The sequence below is a fragment of the Pagrus major genome, chromosome 5 (genome assembly GCF_040436345.1).
Source record: "Pagrus major chromosome 5, Pma_NU_1.0".
In the NCBI taxonomy this organism is placed as follows: domain Eukaryota; kingdom Metazoa; phylum Chordata; class Actinopteri; order Spariformes; family Sparidae; genus Pagrus; species Pagrus major.
This window is the reverse complement of record NC_133219.1, coordinates 28,372,789-28,391,880: the sequence shown is the minus strand read 5'-3', so window position 1 is coordinate 28,391,880 and position 19,092 is coordinate 28,372,789. Positions and strand designations below refer to the sequence as shown.

General features: G+C 42.5%; 2 protein-coding genes across 5 annotated transcripts in view; both read left to right on the top strand.

Annotated features, from left to right (window-relative positions):
- Window positions 1-4,319: 4,319 nt before the first annotated feature.
- On the top strand, window positions 4,320-6,793 carry gpr135 (G protein-coupled receptor 135). Its single transcript, XM_073465318.1, has 2 exons — window positions 4,320-4,435; window positions 5,443-6,793. The coding sequence occupies exons 1-2, from the start codon at window positions 4,320-4,322 to the stop codon at window positions 6,791-6,793; spliced, it is 1,467 nt and encodes a 488-aa protein (XP_073321419.1).
- A 10,099-nt stretch (window positions 6,794-16,892) lies between these two features.
- The window catches only part of LOC140996741 (disheveled-associated activator of morphogenesis 1-like), a 30,863-nt gene continuing 28,663 nt past the window's right edge, over window positions 16,893-19,092 (top strand). For 3 of the 4 annotated variants that reach the window (XM_073467222.1, XM_073467220.1, XM_073467223.1), the window contains exons 1-2: window positions 16,893-17,061; window positions 17,459-17,517. The gene's annotated coding sequence lies outside the window, so the exon portion shown is untranslated. Of the gene's footprint in view, window positions 17,062-17,348; window positions 17,518-19,092 lie in introns of all 4 variants that reach the window. The other variant, XM_073467221.1, reaches the window with a different exon arrangement.

The window sequence follows — 19,092 nt, the reverse complement described above, 5'->3', positions numbered from 1 at the left end:
TGTAAAGCACATTGAGTTGCCTTGGTATGAAATGCGCTATATAAATAAAGATGCCTTGCCTTGCCTTGCCTTGCCTTGCCATCTAAATGATTTATCATCATATCTTTTCAAATTCACACCTCCAGTATGTCTTCACTTCAAATTATAACATGTGTGTGGTTTATTTCATGGTAAACAGAACACAATGTTATTAATATGTGGTGTAAGGGAACATCTGCACTTTGAGACACACAAAGTTAATTTCTTGAACATCTAAAAAATAAATAATAATTCTCCAAATATAGTAAGAAATTATGAACTGGATATCCAAAGAGGAGCTATATGAAATCATATCATCGTCACAAAACATCTGTAATCACTGACACGTGAACAACGTGAGAAAACAGAGAAATTCTGCAAAAAAACAAAACACTCAAGTGAAGGTAATCAACTTTGTGCAGGATTTGTTGGTTCTTTAACAATGAACTTAAGTATTCGGTGCTCTGTAATACAGTATACTACAGTGTACTACAGTATACTACAGTGTGCTACAGTGTACTACAGAAAAATATGAGCAATGTTTTTTAAAAAAAGCTCTTCAAGACTTAATGATGCAGCCAGATAATCAAAAACATAATTTCTTACGGAAAACAGAAACACATCAAGACTACCTGCTGCTGCTGCCGCCTGCTGCTGCTGCCTGCTGCCACCTGCTGCTGCTGCCTGCTGCTGCTGCTGCCTGCAGCTGCCTGCTGCTAACTGCTGCTGCTGCCTGCTGCTAACTGTTCCCGCCTGCTGCTGCTTACTGCTACCTGCTGCTTACTGCTGCCTGCTTCTGCCTGCTGCTGCTAACTGCTGCCTGCTAACTGCTGCTGCCGCCTGCCGCTGCTGCCTGCCGCTGCTGCCTGCTGCTAACTGCTGCTGCTGCTGGCTTTCTGCTGACTGCCTGCTGGTGCTGCTGCTAACTGCTGGCTGCTAACTGCTGCTGCCTGCTACTGCTAACTGCTGGCTGCTGCTGCTACTAACTGCTAGCTGCTGGCTGCTGCTGCTGCTGCTAACTGCTGCTGGCTTTCTGCTGGCTGCCTGCTGGTTCTGCTGCTAACTGCTGCTAACTGCTGCCTGCTGCTGCTGCTAACTGCTGCCACCTGCTGGTGCTGCTGCCTGCCGCTGCTGCCTGCTGCTAACTGCTGCTGCTAACTGCTGCTGCTGCTGGCTGCCTGCTGCTGCTGGCTTTCTGCTGGCTGCCTGCTGGTGCTGCTGCTAACTGCTGCTGCCGCTAACTGCTACTGCTAACTGCTGGCTGCTGCTGCTACTAACTGCTAGCTGCTGCTGCTGCCTGCTGCTGCTAACTGCTGCTGCTTGCTGCCTGCTAGTGCTGCTGCTAACTGCTGCTGCTGCTGCTGGCTTTCTGCTGGCTGCCTGCTGGTTCTGCTGCTAACTGCTGGCTGCTGCTGCTACTAACTGCTGGCTACTGCTTGCTGCTGCCTGCTGCTAACTGCTGCTGCTGCTTACTGCTGCTTCCTGCTGCTGCCGCCTGCTGCTAACTGCCGCTGCTGCTTACTGTTGCTGCTGCCTGCTTCTGCCTATAGCTGCCTGCTGGTGCTGCTGCCTGCTGCTGCTGCCGTCTGCTTCTGCCACCTGCTGCTGCTGCTAACTGCTGCTTCTGCCTGCTGCTAACTGCTGCTGCCGTCTGCTTCTCCCTGCTGCTAACTGCTGCTGCTACCTGCTGCTTGCTGCTGCTAACTGGTGCTTCTGCCTGCTGCTGCTAACTGCTGCTGCCGCCTGCTGCTGCTAACTGCTGCTGCCTGCTTCTGCTAACTGCAGCTAACTGCTGCTGCTGCTGGCTGCCTGCTGGTGCTGCCTGCTGCTCCCTGCTGCTAACTGCTGCCTGCTGCTGCTGCCGTCTGCTTCTGCCTGCTGCTGCCACCTGCTGCTGCTGCTAACTGCTGCCTGCTTCTGCTAACTGCTGCTGCCGTCTGCTTCTCCCTGCTGCTAATTGCTGCTGCTAACTGGTGCTGCTGCCTGCTGCTGCTAACTGCTGCTGCCGCCTGTTGCTGCTACCGCCTGCTGCTGCTAACTGCTGCTGCCTGCTTCTGCTAACTGCAGCTAACTGCTGCTGCTGCCTGCTTCTGCCTGCTGCTCCCTGCTGCTAACTGCTGCCTGCTGCTGCTAACTGCTGCTGCTGCCTACTGCTAACTGCTGCCGTCTGCTGCTGCTGCTGCGGCCTGCTGCCTGCTTCTGCCTGCTGCTAACTGCTGCTGCTGCTGCTGCTGCTGCTGCTAAGTGCAGTTAGTAGTATAGTGTGCAGAGATTGAGATCAGCTGTTGAGCTGCAGCAGTAACATGTGACTCTGCTCTGAGGGCTGATACATTACATTTAACACCTTATAATGTCATTTTACGGACACATACGTAGATGCAAATCTATCACCACTTACCATGGCAACTGTATAAAACGTCACACGATGCCGTGTGACGTAGAAATTGAGGGCGTGGTTTCGGAGAGGGAGAGAGGAAGGAAGGGAGAGATGCTCGTGCAGGAGCTCGTGCAGAATGTGCCGTTCATACCTGGATCTGTTGACAGCTGATGACAGATCAGTTATTGATGGAGAGCAGGCTGCTGATCACAGATCAGTTATTGATGGCGAGCAGGCTGCTGATCACAGATCAGTTATTGATGGAGAGCAGGCTGCTGTGGTGACAGATCAACAGGGTGGGAGCCGCGCTGTCTCCTCCGCTCCGAGGCTTCGTGTCTTCTGAACACAGCTGAGGAGCAGGAGTGGACGGACCTTCTTCTTCTTCTGTCCTTAAGAAGCATTTCAGAGGCCACATTTCAGAAGCACTCATGTGCAGTGCTGCCAGCAGCGACACGGACCTGTGACTGCCTGCTGTGCGCTCTCCTCCAGAGGAACAAGCGTTTGGACCGGAGGACGCAGGGAGCCGACATGTTGTGTGCAGGTCCGTGTGGCTGGATTGTAACAACATCACCAAAGTTTGAGGTGACGCGAGGAAGAAAGGAATGATTTAAACCATGATTCAAATAACGGACATTGACGCTAAATGAACAACATGCTGTGACACAGTGTCCAAACGGCCAGGACACATTTTAACGACAGACAACTTCCGGAGAAGTTGTTGAAGTGTGATGTGAAGGCCAACACGTCCAGCAGCCTGCAGTCCGGATCCAGGATGGTCCAAACTGCTTCTGGGCCTCTTCTTGTGCTGACAACGGACTAAAACAATATGTCAGTACAGGCCAGGATAAAGGTATGCTGTCTTTAATCTCCAGACTAAATTCTGTATTTCACACTATATAAGGCCAAATGATGTAAATGGTGAGTCACTTTAAATTACTGTAGCTACTTGATCATAATATGGAAAAAAATATTAGATATACTTTACCAAACAAAATGAATGAGTACTTGTATGAAATTGGATATAATCTTGTGTAAATAATAAATCTAGGGTCCATGTTTCCACCTGGAGAATCAGATGTAACAAGCACAAACAGACAACAGGTAACACATGATGATCCTGTGGATGATCCTCTGTGGATGATCCTGTGTGGATGATCCTGTGTGGATGATCCTGTGGGGATGATCCTGTGGATGATCCTCTGTGGATGATCCTCTGTGGATGATCCTGTGTGGATGATCCTGTGTGGATGATCCTGTGTGGATGATCCTCTGTGGATCATCCTGTGTGGATGATCCTCTGTGGATCATCCTCTGTGGATCATCCTGTGGATGATCCTCTGTGGATGATCTTCTGTGGATGATCCTCTGTGGATGATCCTGTGGATGATCCTGTGGATGATCCTGTGGATGATCCTCTGTGGATGATCCTGTGGATGATCCTGTGGATGATCCTCTGTGGATGATCCTGTGGATGATCCTCTGTGGATGATCCTGTGGATGATCCTCTGTGGATGATCCTGTGTGGATGATCCTGGCATCAGTCAGTGAGCTGTTCATCCTGACAGCAGGGGCCAACACAAGCAGGTCACTGTGGAGCTCTATAGCTACACAGTGAACAGTGCTACTGTAAAACATTGATGTCTGTCGTTTATAGATTAAAAAGGGATCAGGCATTATTCTACATTAAAAAAATCAATCTTAAACACTTGTTTTACTCTGCCTTTATTAACATGTAAAAAACGACTGCCAGCCTTTGAAGAGGGATTTGACTTGTGTTTTCCATTCTTGTGTTGATGGATCTGGAGATAGAGAAATGGAGGAGTTATCAGCAGCTTGAAGCGGTTTGAGTCGAACACACACTGATCTGAATGGATGTGTGGGAAACAAGGAATGAGCTTCGTTGTGCTGTTTTTGTGCCACGTCGATGGATTCACCTGTTAGCACAGCCCTGCGGGGCAGCGGTGGCAGCAACTACACAGCTGACACCTCTGGTCCGAGCTTCACCGACCAGCTGGGCACTGCCTCACCTGTTGTGCCAAGGTAAGAAACTCTGTCCATACACCTCTCCATCTGTCCTTTCTGCTTTGGAAGTAAAGCACTGTGAAAATTGTATTTAAGTGCCTCCAGAATAAAGCAGCTAGTTGAATTATTTAAGGAAGCTGGTTATCGATGAATTCTGTTCGTCTAGCAGAACAACAATGGGGCTCCTGCACCATCATTCACCCTCTCCTGGAGCTACAGCTGATACAAACAAACAAACAGAGACAGTAGCTCATTTCAGCAGAGACACAATTAGTAAACAGAATTGATTTCATATCCCAAATGTAGAGTTAACTGATGGGCTTTAAAAAGAAAATCAGGTATCAGCCCCATAGCACATATCCCTTTATAGCATGGAGGACTACAGGGACTATAGGTTTTACTCTTATGATCGCAGAGAGCAAAGTTACTGTCTCAGTTGTCTCTGCTCTCTGTTTAGTCAGTAAATTCTTTCTTAATTCTTTTGCATTTTTATTGTTTTTTTAAACACTTTCTTGTTTAAAGGATAAGTTCACCAAAAACATTCATTATCTCCTCACTGCTGATGTAAAGTCAGGTGAAGTCTCGTAGTCCACAGAACATTTCTGGAGCTTCACAGTAAAACAGCTGAAGTAGCCTCGGACTTTAAAACTGAAAACAGTTTGTCCGTCATAATCAAAGTTTCCGAAAGCCTCGAGATCTGAAATAGACTTTCAAAACATGTTATTTACACCCTTATTCAAGATGAAAACTCTACTGTAGCTGTTAAGCTAAAACCACACACTTCAGCTGCACTAGCTCAACTGCACGTCTATGTGTTAACATCATTTCAAATGAATTTGAGATGTTGGGAGGTGTGGACACTTGGATTACACCGGAATACCAAAGACATTCAGATATTCAGTCACACGAGTATAGAAGCTCTGTGAAAATGTTTTATTTTTTATATTGTGCATGAAATGCTGTTTGTAGCTGTGATAATATATTGTATTCACACTACGCTGATTGTATTATGATTTCTCTTTAAGGGTTGTTTCTATAGTGACCAGCTTAGTGACCACCACCACCGAGGCCACAGTGGGAACCACAGGAAACCTATCAGCATTCAGGGACCAAAGAGGGAGCGAGTTCAGTCAGATCCACCAGGCATCGACCCCGTCAGTGCTCAGCGCTGCTGAGAGTAACTCCGTCCTGCAGGGCATCATGGTGGCAGCTCAGGCCCTGGTACTCCTTTCTATCTTCCTCCTCTCCAGCCTCGGGAACTCGGCTGTCGTCATCGTCATCATCAAACACAGACAGCTTCGAACGGTGACCAACGCTTTCATCATGTCGCTGTCGTTGTCCGACTTCCTGACAGCTGTTCTTTGCCTGCCGTTCTCCTTCGTCATGCTCTTCAGTAAGGACGGGATCTGGATGTTCGGGGATCGTTTCTGTGTGGCCAACGGCTTTTTCAACACCTGCTTTGGTATCATCTCTACCCTGACTATGACTTTGATCTCCTTTGACAGATACTACGCTATAGTCAGACAGCCACAGGCTAAAATAGGGCGTCAGAAAGCAACTCAGTTGTTGGTAGCTGTGTGGCTAACTGCCGTCATCTTCTCTCTGCCTTGGTACCTGTTGGTCCGAACGCCTACAGAGATCCATAAGCGAGGTTTCTACCACTGTATGTATGTGTTCCACTCTGGGACCTCACGCATGGGGACGGCTTATAGCATCTGCCTCATTGTTGTATGCTATTTACTGCCCTTCTCCCTGATGTGTTTTTGTCATTATAACATCTGTAAGACAGTTCGACTCTCCGAAATCCGAGTCAGGCCGGTGACAACATACGCTTACTTACTGCGATTTTACAGTGAAATGCGAACAGCCACCACAGTTCTGATTATGATTGTTTTCATCATTTTTTGTTGGGGGCCATATTGTTTAATGGGGCTGGTTGCAGCGATGGGGGACTACACATTCAACCCTGCAATGGACACAGTGGCCATCTGGCTAGCCTGGGCAAACGGAGCTATCAACCCTCTGATCTATGCCCTGAGGAACCCCAATATATCCATGTTACTGGGGCGGAGCAGAGAGGAGGGCTATCGGACCAGAAATATTGCTGCATACCTCTCAAACCACACCCAGAACCGGGAGATTCGGCTTAACCCGGCAGAGAGGATAAGGGACCGCTACGTGAGTCGTGTCGGGGTGAATAACAACAGCCGCCTGTCAAGCTCAAGTCCTGGAAAAGGAGGCGGAGGGGGTGAGGTGGCAATGTGGGCCTGTAAAAACCCTGCTGTGTTCTTCTGCAGGGACGGCCAGCCTGACACTGCAACACTACCCAACTCTGCCAGCGCTCCAAAGATGAAGACAGCTGACACCAGCCTGTGACATTGTGGACGAATTCTTAACCATCTAATGGTTGTTTTCATCTTCTCTGTATTGTTGTTGTGAATCTAGAGACTATCACTATCACCAGTGACATTTTTGGAAATAGCTGATAGTATTTATGTGTGTTCAGATCATAGATTCCAGTCAAACCACCACTCAAGATTTTTGTTCCGGGAATCAAAAGATTAAGGTTGTTCATATACTACGGCTAAATTGCAGAACTGTATACTCTGTTGGAAGACAAAAATTATGACAGCGAAATCTCTATTCAAGCAGCTGTTGCACAATAACTAATCAGTTAAATAAAATTCCTTCCTGATTTTGGAGGGCGCTGTGAAGTCCTCAAGGATCCATGAGACCCCCTGAAGGACCTCTTGACTGATTTAACATTGAAGGAGATGCACAACATTTCTGTACACAAACCAAGTTTGTGCTTGTGTAAAAAAGGTCTTTCCTCATCCCATTTCATATGTAAATGCAGCATGTGGATATGAGAAACTGATTCTGGATCCAGCATTTCCTTAATCCTAAACCTCCCATGCTTAACATATAGTTCTTTTACATGTCCTATTCAAAGAGCCCTCACCAGAAAAATGGCATCATTGGTTGTATTTTGAATTCTTAAAACAACCTGATATTACATTTACCTTTTGTTAACATGTGAATAATGACTAGACTGTTCTCCTCAGAAGTAAAGACAAATCTTAACCACTGATGGCCGGGTCACACCGGAAGGTGGCCGACCCAAATGCCAGAAGAAATGTTGGCACTGTACGTTTCTGCAAACCACAGATATGCTGAAACATTTTAATTTCTTTATGTTGCAACTTCACATGCCTCAAAATCAAAAAAATGATTGCAACATTTGCCACAGGCATTAAAAAATATGTCAGTGCAAATGGATTTTGGTAGATAGTGAATCAATCAATAAATAAATGGACATTTTAAACAAAGGAGGTGATATTTAAAGCTTGAAGTACTCGATGGTTTGAAAATTCCTTGCTGCATAAATTGCACAACACAGTGCTCCTGTCAATATTTCCATCTGGACGTTTGTTGAAGCCCGTGCCAGTGTGTGTGTGGTATAAACTTGAAAGAATTAAGCTGTCGCTAAAATGGATTGGACTATAGTAGAATCTGGGACTTTTATGTTGTCCACCAAGCTTGTTATAGGAGTGACATGGTTCCTTTAAGAACAGGGCCGTTTGTAGTGAGTGAGTGGAGAGTGACGGTCGGTGGCTGAGCTCAGTGCAGACAGCTGTTAGCAGTGGAGTTGTCTCGTGGCAGTAGGTGTACAGTGCAGGTTACAGTTTAAACTGTGAAGAAACTCTGCAGCTTCTTAAAGGTGCAAGAATTTTACCTGAAAATGTTCAAAAATTAACAAAAAATATCAACAGGATGTGAATAAAAAACAGTTTTGATATTATGATGCTTATAGTTTATGTTGCTGAGATAACTACTGAATTTAGCATGCTAGCCAGTCTGTCATTGTCCAGAGCCACTGTGTTAGCAGTGTGAACACTAACACTCCCCTGATCCCCGAGCTCCTCCTTCTGAACTGCTAGCTGCACAGCTAACTGAGCTAACTAGCTAAGGGCAGCTACAGTTAGCAGCAGTTATTGGTTACTCTGGTGACATGCTGCTCCCGATTTGTTTGGAGAATTCATTTGCAGACAATTCTTACATATTGCATCTCTAATACACGAGAAGACCTCATGTTTGAGTGACAGCAATCGGTATCACGGCTAATATCCATGCTATTTGTGTCCGTGCTAATGATGTTAGTCATGCTGAAACTGGAGTCTGGTAGCAGTGGTCTAATGTCTGACTATTAACCGCAGCCAGTCGATTTTAGAAAGAATGTGAACCGTCTGACAGGAAGAAACTCTGGCTGTGGTGGGACTTTTCCTCTCAGTAGGCTGATGCTCTGCAGTTTAGTCATCTGCCTCCATCATGTTTGCAAAGCTACTGTGGAATGTGAAGGGAAGGTGTTCAGTGATGTGAGGTCACAGGGCGACAGAGTGTGATTAATCTGTGTTATTTTTTCTGTTATTGATCTAAATGAACGTGTTATATTGAACGCCCAGTTTAATACCGTTTTTTTAAGCAAAGTATCATCTTAAAATCATCTGCAAACCATCTTTTGTGAAGCAGTTTATAGTCTGGCAGAGCAGCGTTATCATAAAGTGGATGATGCAACACAGCTAACAGGCTTTAATAGCTACCAGTGTTTTGGACTGTCAGTGCTCTGTTCCCAGAACGGTCACTACTGTCCAGATGATTAACTTTCAGTCAGCAGTGCAAATATGTGAGCCAAAATTCCCAAATGCATGGATGAATTACAAATGAACTGCACAGATATTCCAGCCTGTGTGAGCAGATCCACTTGTTGTGTTAATTCCATTGAAGTTAATTGACGTCACTCCCACAACTGCTGTGTGCTGTTGTGACCAGGCCAGTAAGGAGGTGGTTCTGATGTGGCATCAACAGTCAGAGTTGGTTTCTTTTAACCCTGGCCACAATTCTTTTGTTATTCTTAACCAAACCAGTAGTTCCCTAAATTTAGCCAAACCTTCACCTTTGGGATTGCTGATCAGAAATTGTGCATATGAATCTTTGGATCTTGAATCTTGTGCAAACTTTGGAAATGCTGAAACATTCTTTATGTTCCAACTTTACGTGAGTTTAGGTTCAGTTTTAAATTTGATGTTGTTAAAACATTGTGTCAATGGTCTGGTAAGGTTTAGGCACAAAACCACTTGGTAAGGGAAAGATCATATTTGACTTGTTGCCACAAACACAACTGGAAAATGTCCCGTGCAGTTATAAAATTTCCAGTGGTTTCATTCTTACAAATGTTTAAAACACCAACTTGAACGTCAGCTCATATACATGTCACGTTCATTTGATATGATATTGTAGAAATGTTGACACGATATGTTTGACATGTACAAATTTGAATGGTTTGGTTTGCTGAAACGTGAAGTGCCAACATGTAACTGTGGCGACCGGGCCCTTGTTACAGACAAGGATTGTTTTGTTGTTCAGGTGTGTAAACTGCATTTTCATTGTAGTTGTTTTGTTTGTTTTGTTTGTTTGTTTGTTTGTTTGTTTGTTTGTTTTTAGATAAATTACAGCATCGACCTTTAAACCCATTTGTTCGCTCATTACAAAGCAAATGTGTCATTAATTACACAGTGGTGTTACAGTGCTGCTTGTCATGTTTTTTAGTTTGGTCTTGGATTAAAAGTAAGTTGAGTTATTTGCTGGTTCAAACTGTTTTGTTTAGTTCAGCAGGTCAGCAGTCAGTAAACATTGTTACGTTTAATGGCTCAGCAGAGACTTTCAGTGAGTTTTAACCACAAAATAACTGAACAGTTAAGTTAATAAGAAGCTGGCATGAAGCACCAGTGGTAAAAGCTGATCTGGTGAGTGACAATGATTCATGATTAAAATATTATTTTTTTCATATACTGATCAACTCTGCTTGGTTTTTCTAAAACATTAGCACAGCTTTTGAAAAGTGGAGATATTGTATTCTTCATAAACTTAATTTTCAGATGCAAAGTTTGAATTATACTTGTTGGATATTGGACAGGGAAAATACCAATACTGTAAATACCAACACTGATAACAACTCTGTTCAGTTGACTACAGGTGTGCTATGTAGGGTTGTCCCGAGCGGGATCAGGATCGGGGCCGATATGGGTATTGTTTCACTGGTCGGGATCAGCAATTTTGAACGTGGACCCAAGTCAGATGATTTTTACCTCAGCTGTAAACGGCAGGCGCGCGTGTAACGTTACTCTGGCAACCCTGTAGATAAAATGTCTGCAGTGTGGAAATATTTTAAATTACAAAGTGAAAGCAGTCCAACGACATGTAACATCTGCAATACGACCGTTTCGCGAGGGGGAAACAAAAGAGCTGCATTTAATACTACAAGTTTGATACGTCACATAAAAAACAAACACTCAGAGGAATACAACAAGTTCACTCAAGCAATAAAGGCAAAGACACAAAGCAACAAACACTCGGATACTTTCAAAAGGAAAGAGGAATATCCTCGAGACAGCGACATGGCCACAAATATTACAGAGAAGGTCATTGAATTCATCGCTCTGGAGAACCAGCCCATCTCCGTGGTCGAGGATCAGGGTTTAGTTACTGACTTTGTTTACTTGGTTGTTTTGTTCAAAAAACAAAAAACAAATAAACCAATAGGATATGCAGAATAAGAAAGAGCCATATGAAAGTATTTACTTTGTTTCAACAAAATAATAAACCTATTAAGGAACAGCTTGGATGCAGGTGATTTTTTTCTTAATGCAGCTTTATTATCTAGGAAAATATTAGTTAGGGCTAAGTATCGGATCCGGACTCGGTATCGGCAGATACTAAATATTAAATGACTTGGATCGGGGTAAAAAACCCTGATTGGGACATCCCTAGTGCTAGGTAAGACATATTAATGAAGCAGCATCATGGGCAGCACTGCTGCTGTATATCTGAACAAAGTGTTGCCATTTGTGTTTTATGTCGTGTTTTTATTGAAACAAGTCAAGAAAGATGTGCTTCATTACATTAGGTCATCTCTGTGTACACATGAGAATAATATCATGACTGATGGTGTAAAAGGGAGGTGTCAATGCTTCAAAAAGGTTTTAGAATAATTTTCAACTGAAAGACAAAGAGGATTAATATGTGTGTGAGTGTGTGACCTCAGTGTGAAGCATCTGGCCACAGCAGCAAGAGTCACCAGTTGAGTCTCAGATGTGAACTATCATCCACCTGAATTGCTCTCTAATTTATTTTTCTCAACCAAACCTTGTTGTGGTTATCATGCATTATCCAGCAGCCTCTCCACCCTCTCAACATGTGCAGTATACAGTATAGCCACACTTTCCACAGGTGCTGCAGCGAAAAAAGGTTTGTTTTATCACGTTGGCCTGTTTATGTGTGAACATCTTCCTCTCATCTTTCCTGTCAACAATAAAGACGTTACATTTGTATTTTCAAATTCCATTTCCGTCTCCTCTACCTTTAATCAATGCTTTGAATGTAGTCTCCATCTCATCAGGGATTAATTGGTACATTTATAATAAACTGATTTCAGTTATTAAAATAAAAAAAGTTAAAAACACGAATATACAGAACATACAAGTTGAAACATAAAATATCACATGGCAGACTGAACAGATCAGTTTTAGCTACTTTTTAAGAGTCCAAAGACCTCAAACTTGTTGGGATGAAATTATGAGATTAGGTAATAATGCAGCTTTTCCCTTTCCACCTGTTTTTAGGTCATGTAATAAGCAGCATCCCATATGAAGAAATGGAAATTTTAAACGGTAACTAAGGCACTTTGTTTAGCCGGCTAGCTGCTGTGCTGTGACATAACTGCTGCTCTATCAGTTCACATCCTGTACTGAACCCTAAAGGTCTTCTGTCTTTGAAGATAGGCACCTTTCATGGCTATTTAAAGACAGGAGATCAGAGAGAGGGTAGAGAAGTATTAACACAGCCGCTCTTATACATGAGGGCAACATTCACATCGTCTCATATATCAGTATTAACATGATTTAACCATTTTGACGTTTGACCCCTTGAAAATGTATTTGGTCTCCACACTGAACACGCTGGATGTAAAAGAAGTGACCTACATCTGTCCCTTCACACTGAACTGCAGTGCTGGATGAAGCAATGAGAGTCTCATATAAATGTAACAATGTGTTATACTGTCAGCTTCTGCATGCACACAGAAAAGAGACATTTCTTTGTTACTTGACTGCTGTCAGGTTGATATCGGCTTGTTGATGTGCATTGACCCAAACACGTTTCTATTGTGAGCTGTAATGCAGACTGTGGCCTGCAGGGGGAGCTAGCAGGAGTCTTTTTTATTATTCTTTTAGCTTCAGCAGTAGCAGAACTATTTGATACTAATGCTTATTCTAATATCACATGCTTGAATGTTGTGCTCATTATTCAGTAGCTGCAGTTGATATATTTGGTTGTATATGAAATATGATATATATCTGTCCAGGCCCATCAGCCCTGGACAGTGTGAACGCTTTGACTCAAACAGTTAATGTGACAGTTTCAGAGATGATGAGTTTATCAACAATAACCAGCAGTCTGCTGTTTGAGACTGGAGACTAAAGATCTCTACCGATCGACAGCAGCACAGTGTGTGTTGGAATGTCACCTGGCTTCATAACGCACACACACACACACACACACACACACACACACACACACACACACACACACACACACACACACACAGAGAGAGAGAGACAGACAGACAGACAGACAGACAGAGAGATAAAGGGTGCCTTTCAGTGATAAATTGGTGTCATTTCCATCAGTCTCGTCAGCCATCAGGTGTTTTTTTTGTTACTTAATTATATGTAAACATTATAGAATCGTCAAGACTCTGTGCATCATCAGCTGATTAATCAAAACACTGGCCTGTTAGTCTCTTGTAAACCATGATAGCCACATGGAAATCAGTCTATAGGAGGAAGTACAGTCAGCAGGATGAAAGGTTTCTCCCCAAAGGAGCTGGATGAGGGTTGTCAGGCTCGCCTTGTCGGACTTCCTGCTACACTGTTGGCCGACCTCCACCAAGTATTGGATTGGTTTTGTTTGTTTTGGTAATATCTGGTTTCCTTTTCTACACCATACAACTGTGAGAGATGAACCATTAGAGTTTTCAGTTGGCTTAGAATAAGTTATCAAAGTTACACATGTGGTTCATGTTTGGTCTCCTCATTTTGTGTCCACGAACAAGCTTGTAAACACACTAAATGACTTCATTGTATATAGCATTTAAAATATCCTTTTGCAGCATGCAGGCTTCAAACTTGATTACTTGTAATTCTATATGTGTCTATCTGGGTATTTACTCTGCAGCCACACGGTGTCAACATCTGCTGCTACCTTTTCCCCAGAATACACTGCTGTACATCATTATGTTGTGTCTGTACAAATGTACATTGTGCATGTATTAGGTTGTTTGTGTGCTGCAGTTTTTGATTTTATAGTCATAAAAGCTTGAAAGATATTTGATCAGACCTCATTTCTCAAAAAACTAGGATTAGGAAGTGGTTTGAATTCAATTTAGGACCAGTTTTCAGCTTCAGTCTGTAATAATTTAACACTTTAAGTCAAGTGTTATACATAACAGTAATGCATTTCAAATAGGTGCTTCTGTCTCCTGGATTAAACACCACATCGTGTGCTTTAAAGCAACATTGTGTGTCAATTTGTATGATTTGGCGCCCCCCACAGTTTCTGAGTGCAACACTACTGTGGTAAATGCAAATCCCAGATCTGTAACAATTTGTCAGACATAATGGTGACGTAAAGGTGCTAACTACAAACAAAACTCTACACCATGACAAAGCTATGTGTTGAAAACTTGTGTGTTGAAGTGAACATGTATGTAACGCTGTGATCCTCTCACTGAAGTTCACCCTGTTACAACACATTGTACCATCAACATGAAGTTATTAGTTTAAAAGTTACACAATGTTGCTTTAACTTACTAACACTGACTCAACATGAAAGGAAAAATTAAATGTGACCCTTTACACTGAACGTATGTAAGAGAATTGGATGGAAAATGTACATGTAATTCAAATACTTAGTCAATGTTTTAGCCAAATAATTTTTTTCAGTGTGTGAAATGCACAGTGAATTATATGCCTGTAATTTATGATCAAAATAATGAGAAATTATTCATCAAATCAAATCAAACATTTGGCAGCCCATAAATGACTTCATGGGACATTCATCCTTATTTATACAACAATAAATTAGATCTTTCACCACTGTTATGCATCTGAATGCAACCATATCCAAATTCATTTTACCTAAAAGCTAATTCTTGAGCTTTTTCTGACAGGCTGGCCACACTGGATGCATGAGCAGCGTGTGTGAATTACAGAACGTCTTGCTTTTCATTTTGGCGTCCATGTTAACAGGAACGAGCCGCCACACTGGTGGCGTGAGTCACGCTTCTCACGCATGTGTCAAGTGAGGCTGCGGCGGCACTTCATCTAGAGATTTGGAGTCTTGCCTATTTTTCCACGACAGGCTCGTTCTCTGTAAAAAAAAAGACCTGAAAACCACCTGTAGACAGTCATATTGACATCATACCAGTGTTTCACTACAGTTTTAATGTCTGTATCTGTAGAATATGTCACAGACAGAAAGACAACACACACAAAAAGTGAGGGGCAGCTTTTTTCTTTCTCCCCCTCTCTCCCTCTATTTCCCCCTCCCGCTTTCTCACTCTCTCCATGGGGATAAAGAAGAATCACGTCATCATATTTACTGATAATTATCAAAGACAAACTCCATGTAAACAGACAGGGAGTCACAGCAGTCGGGTTTTGTTGTTTTGTGTTTTTCCTGTCTGTCTTCCCCCCTCCCTTCTCCCTCACCTGCTCCTCTCCCTGTGTGTGTGTGTGTGTGTGTGTGTGTGTGTGTGTGTGTGTGTGTGTGTGTGTGTCTATGGGCATGGCAGCGGTGTCTGCAGCAGTGGAGAGGTGCACCTGCAGATCATCTTCTCATCAACCTCTGCTATATATTCCCGGTCTCTTCTCCACTCCAGTTCCAGATTGATCCGTCCTGTACGGTGACTACACCAGTGCTCTTGTTATTGTGTTCGCTTATTTTCTAGGTGATTTCTAGTGTTGAGATTTTCTTCTTCTTGATTTTCTTTCCTGACTGGGCTTCGTCTCATGCTCGTGTTATTTCCCCTTGTGTGCAGAACCTCCAGCGCCTCTCCATTCTGCTTCCTGCTCCACTGGCTCGCCTGAGATCCCTCCACACTGCCACCAGACAACCCAGCCTGCCTGCCTGCCCTCCTTGTCAACTACTGCCAAAATAATTACCTTTAACCTGATTTCCACCCTCTGGTCTCTGCATCAAAACCCCTTCGTAACATAGGGCAGGCCGGAGCTGTGCTGCAGCAGCAACACTGCCTGTGTGGACACACATACACAGACGAGTGACCAGCAGCAGTTCAGCAACGCAGCTGCCATGCACAACACAAGCATCCAGTGTGGCTAGCCTGCAACAGTAGTTTGATAAAAATAAAAACAAAAATAAAAATCAAAGTTCCACTTATTCATTTCTTTAAGAGAATTAAACCACATCTCAAAGTCTTCACCAGTGGTTGGAGTTTACTCAGTTTTCAGGAGACGGTCTAAACATACAAGGACCTTTAAGTGGTTATGAAACGCATTTATATGACCTAAACAGGCAAACAAGACCATCATATGTACCAGTGTATCGTTATTCTTAATACCTGTCAGAATGTGACTAGGTTGGAAAAGTCAGTGTCACAGCTTGCTCTGTGGTACAGTACGGCACTTTGTCCACAGGGGCCGCTACAACAAAAATAGTTCTGTATAGCAGCTTTTGTTGTGGTCATGGGACCTAAGTATTGAGCTTCTGTCATATGATATAAGGTGGTTATATATGGGGGAAGATGGTAGACAAAATTAATTACTAATTTTCAGAATGTGTGTTTTTCTAAGAAATGTGACGAGCAGAATTACTGAAATAAGACCAGAAGATTAGAACAGAACATGAACATGTCTATGATTCAAAAACACTTTGGAAAAGTGTATCGTTACTGTAGCTATTTCCTCATAGGCAGTCAGCTGTCATGACTGTTGCAATCACTTGACATCACAACTGGATCCTGTGACGGTGGCTGACTGAAGTAAGGAAGCTGATGGGGCCAGTGAAAGTTAGTCAGACTGGTAATGACAGTACAGCAGTAGACATGATAATGTTTATATTCTAAAAAATCTCCTCATTATCAAACATGATGAGACACACACACACACACACACACACACACGCACACACACACACACACACACACACACACACTCACACACTCACACACACACACACACACAGACCCCTCTCCCTCTCTCTCTCGCTCTCGCTCTCCCACACACACACACACACACACACACACAATGCAGTGGGTGAGGTCTGGGCATGACTGCCTCCAGCAGGAATGCAGTCGTGTGTGTTTTGAACTCTGCATACCGTACACTGTCACCAAGGCTGATCAGTCAGTTTCTCTGTACATTCTCTGTGACAGACAGCTCAGACACTGACTAACTCTCACCAACACAGAGGCAGAAATACAAGAAGTGAGCTGTGTACAGATGAAGCAAATGAAGGACACCTGCAAGTTTTTGACACACTGAGGAAATCTCTGCCTGATTCAGCTTTCGGTGACTTTTCTTTTTCTTTTGGATTTCATATTTCTTTATATTTCTAACTGAACAAACCTCCTGTGGATCATGAATGTAGATGCTGTTTGAACATTTTACTGTAGCTTAGGTGAAAGTGCTGCATGCTGATTTAAGTTTCACATTTGTATCTGTTTATTTTTGTTGCATTAGTCCTTCAGTTTAAGAAGTTTAATCTGTTTCTTTAGAGCTGATTCATTTCAGCAGCACTTTCGGACTTTTATATGTTTCGTAATTCTCTATCCTTTTCTTTGGATTATATAAAACAGGTCAAAATATATTTTAGTAGAAATCTTCAGTGGTTACCAGCTGTTAAAATGTTGGCATGACATTGGAGTTTGAGCTACAGTGACAGCAGAGTGAATGATCTCTGCTACAGACACACTGCTGGAGCTGAACATGGCAACTCACTGCGTCTCATAGGAGTGGATCACAAAGGTAATCATTTCAAATTCATTTCAAGTGCATTTTATTGCTAAACCTCTAACTGAAAATCCAGTAGCTCTCAACTGGAGTAGATCAAACTTCCATTGACATTCAAGCTGCAAAAAAAAAGAAATTCTAGTATTTCATGGAGCATGGATCAAATCACCAAACATTCAGCGAAGATGCCAAAATGTGTAACAAGGCATCACTAATGAAGATGACACATTCAAATGAGTCATTTGCAGCTGTCTCATAGGGTTCTATGCGGAGCTATTTTCGGCAGCCTTGGTCCCATAAGTAAAAGTCCCATTCATTTTCTCCATGACAGTGTTAGCTGATTGACATTGGAGCACTTTTACAGCTTGGACTGGCACAAAACTCTTCTAATTGATTAACTGGTCAGTTTTTCACTCAAGTTTTGGGTTTCCATTGTGTCTCTCACATTTATGCGTGCGCACATGTGTATATATGTGTATATGTGCGTGTACGTGTATATGTGTGTATGTGTGTGTGTTTGTATGTGTATATATGTGTGTGTGTGTGTATATGTGTGTGTGTGTTTTTATGTGTATATGTGTGTATGTGTTTGTATGTGTAATGTGTGTATGTGTTTGTATGTGTATATGTGTGTATGTGTTTGTATGTGTATATGTGTGTATGTGTATGTGTTTGTATGTGTATGTGTGTATGTGTATGTGTGTGTATGTGTATATGTGTGTATGTGTTTGTATGTTTATATGTGTGTGTATGTGTATATGTATGTGGTTGTATGTGTATGTGTGTGTATGTGTATATGTGTGTATGTGTTTGTATGTCTATATGTGTGTGTATGTGTATATGTGTGTATGTGTTTGTATGTGTATGTGTGGGGACTTTACTGTCAGGAACCTGAACCTTTCTCTTTGCTATTTGAGCTGCCCCTTTATTTATTTATTTTTGTTGTGACTTAGGCTATCACAATACTGATGCTGTAATGTATTCATTTATTAATAATGTTTATTATAGATCAAATTTGGGCATTTATTTGTTTGTTCCTTTTTTTAATTTTCTTTATTTTTTTCTGATTTTGTGATAAAAAGTCAAAGATACTACGAAAAAAGAAACTATTAACTACAACTCCCAAGATGCATTTCAGCGAGAAACACCCAATCACTTAGTTTACATTTATGTGCGCTGATAAGTGGAGACTAAATATTAAAGGACTTTTAGATTTGCTATAACTATTTAACAGATTCAACAACTGGCTCGTTCTTTAATTCACAATGGCAAAAACAAAGCATTTGTACTTCTCTACAGCTCTGATTCACTCTCTTCTTTTCCATAACACTGGCAACTGAGGTTCATTTTAGTTCAAGAGTATTTTAGTATTTTGAGCTGGCAAAATGACAAAATAGGGGATTTTTCAGAGCCAAGTGGAAATAATTATAACTGGTGGTCACATTTATAAGATTGTTACACTAATCAAGGGAGTCCTGTGTTAGAGGATCATCATAAAAATGAAATGAAATGGGGAAGAAAATGGGAAAAATAACAGAATCAGCTGTCCTTACCACACACTGTAAATTATTTCTGACTCAATCCGACATC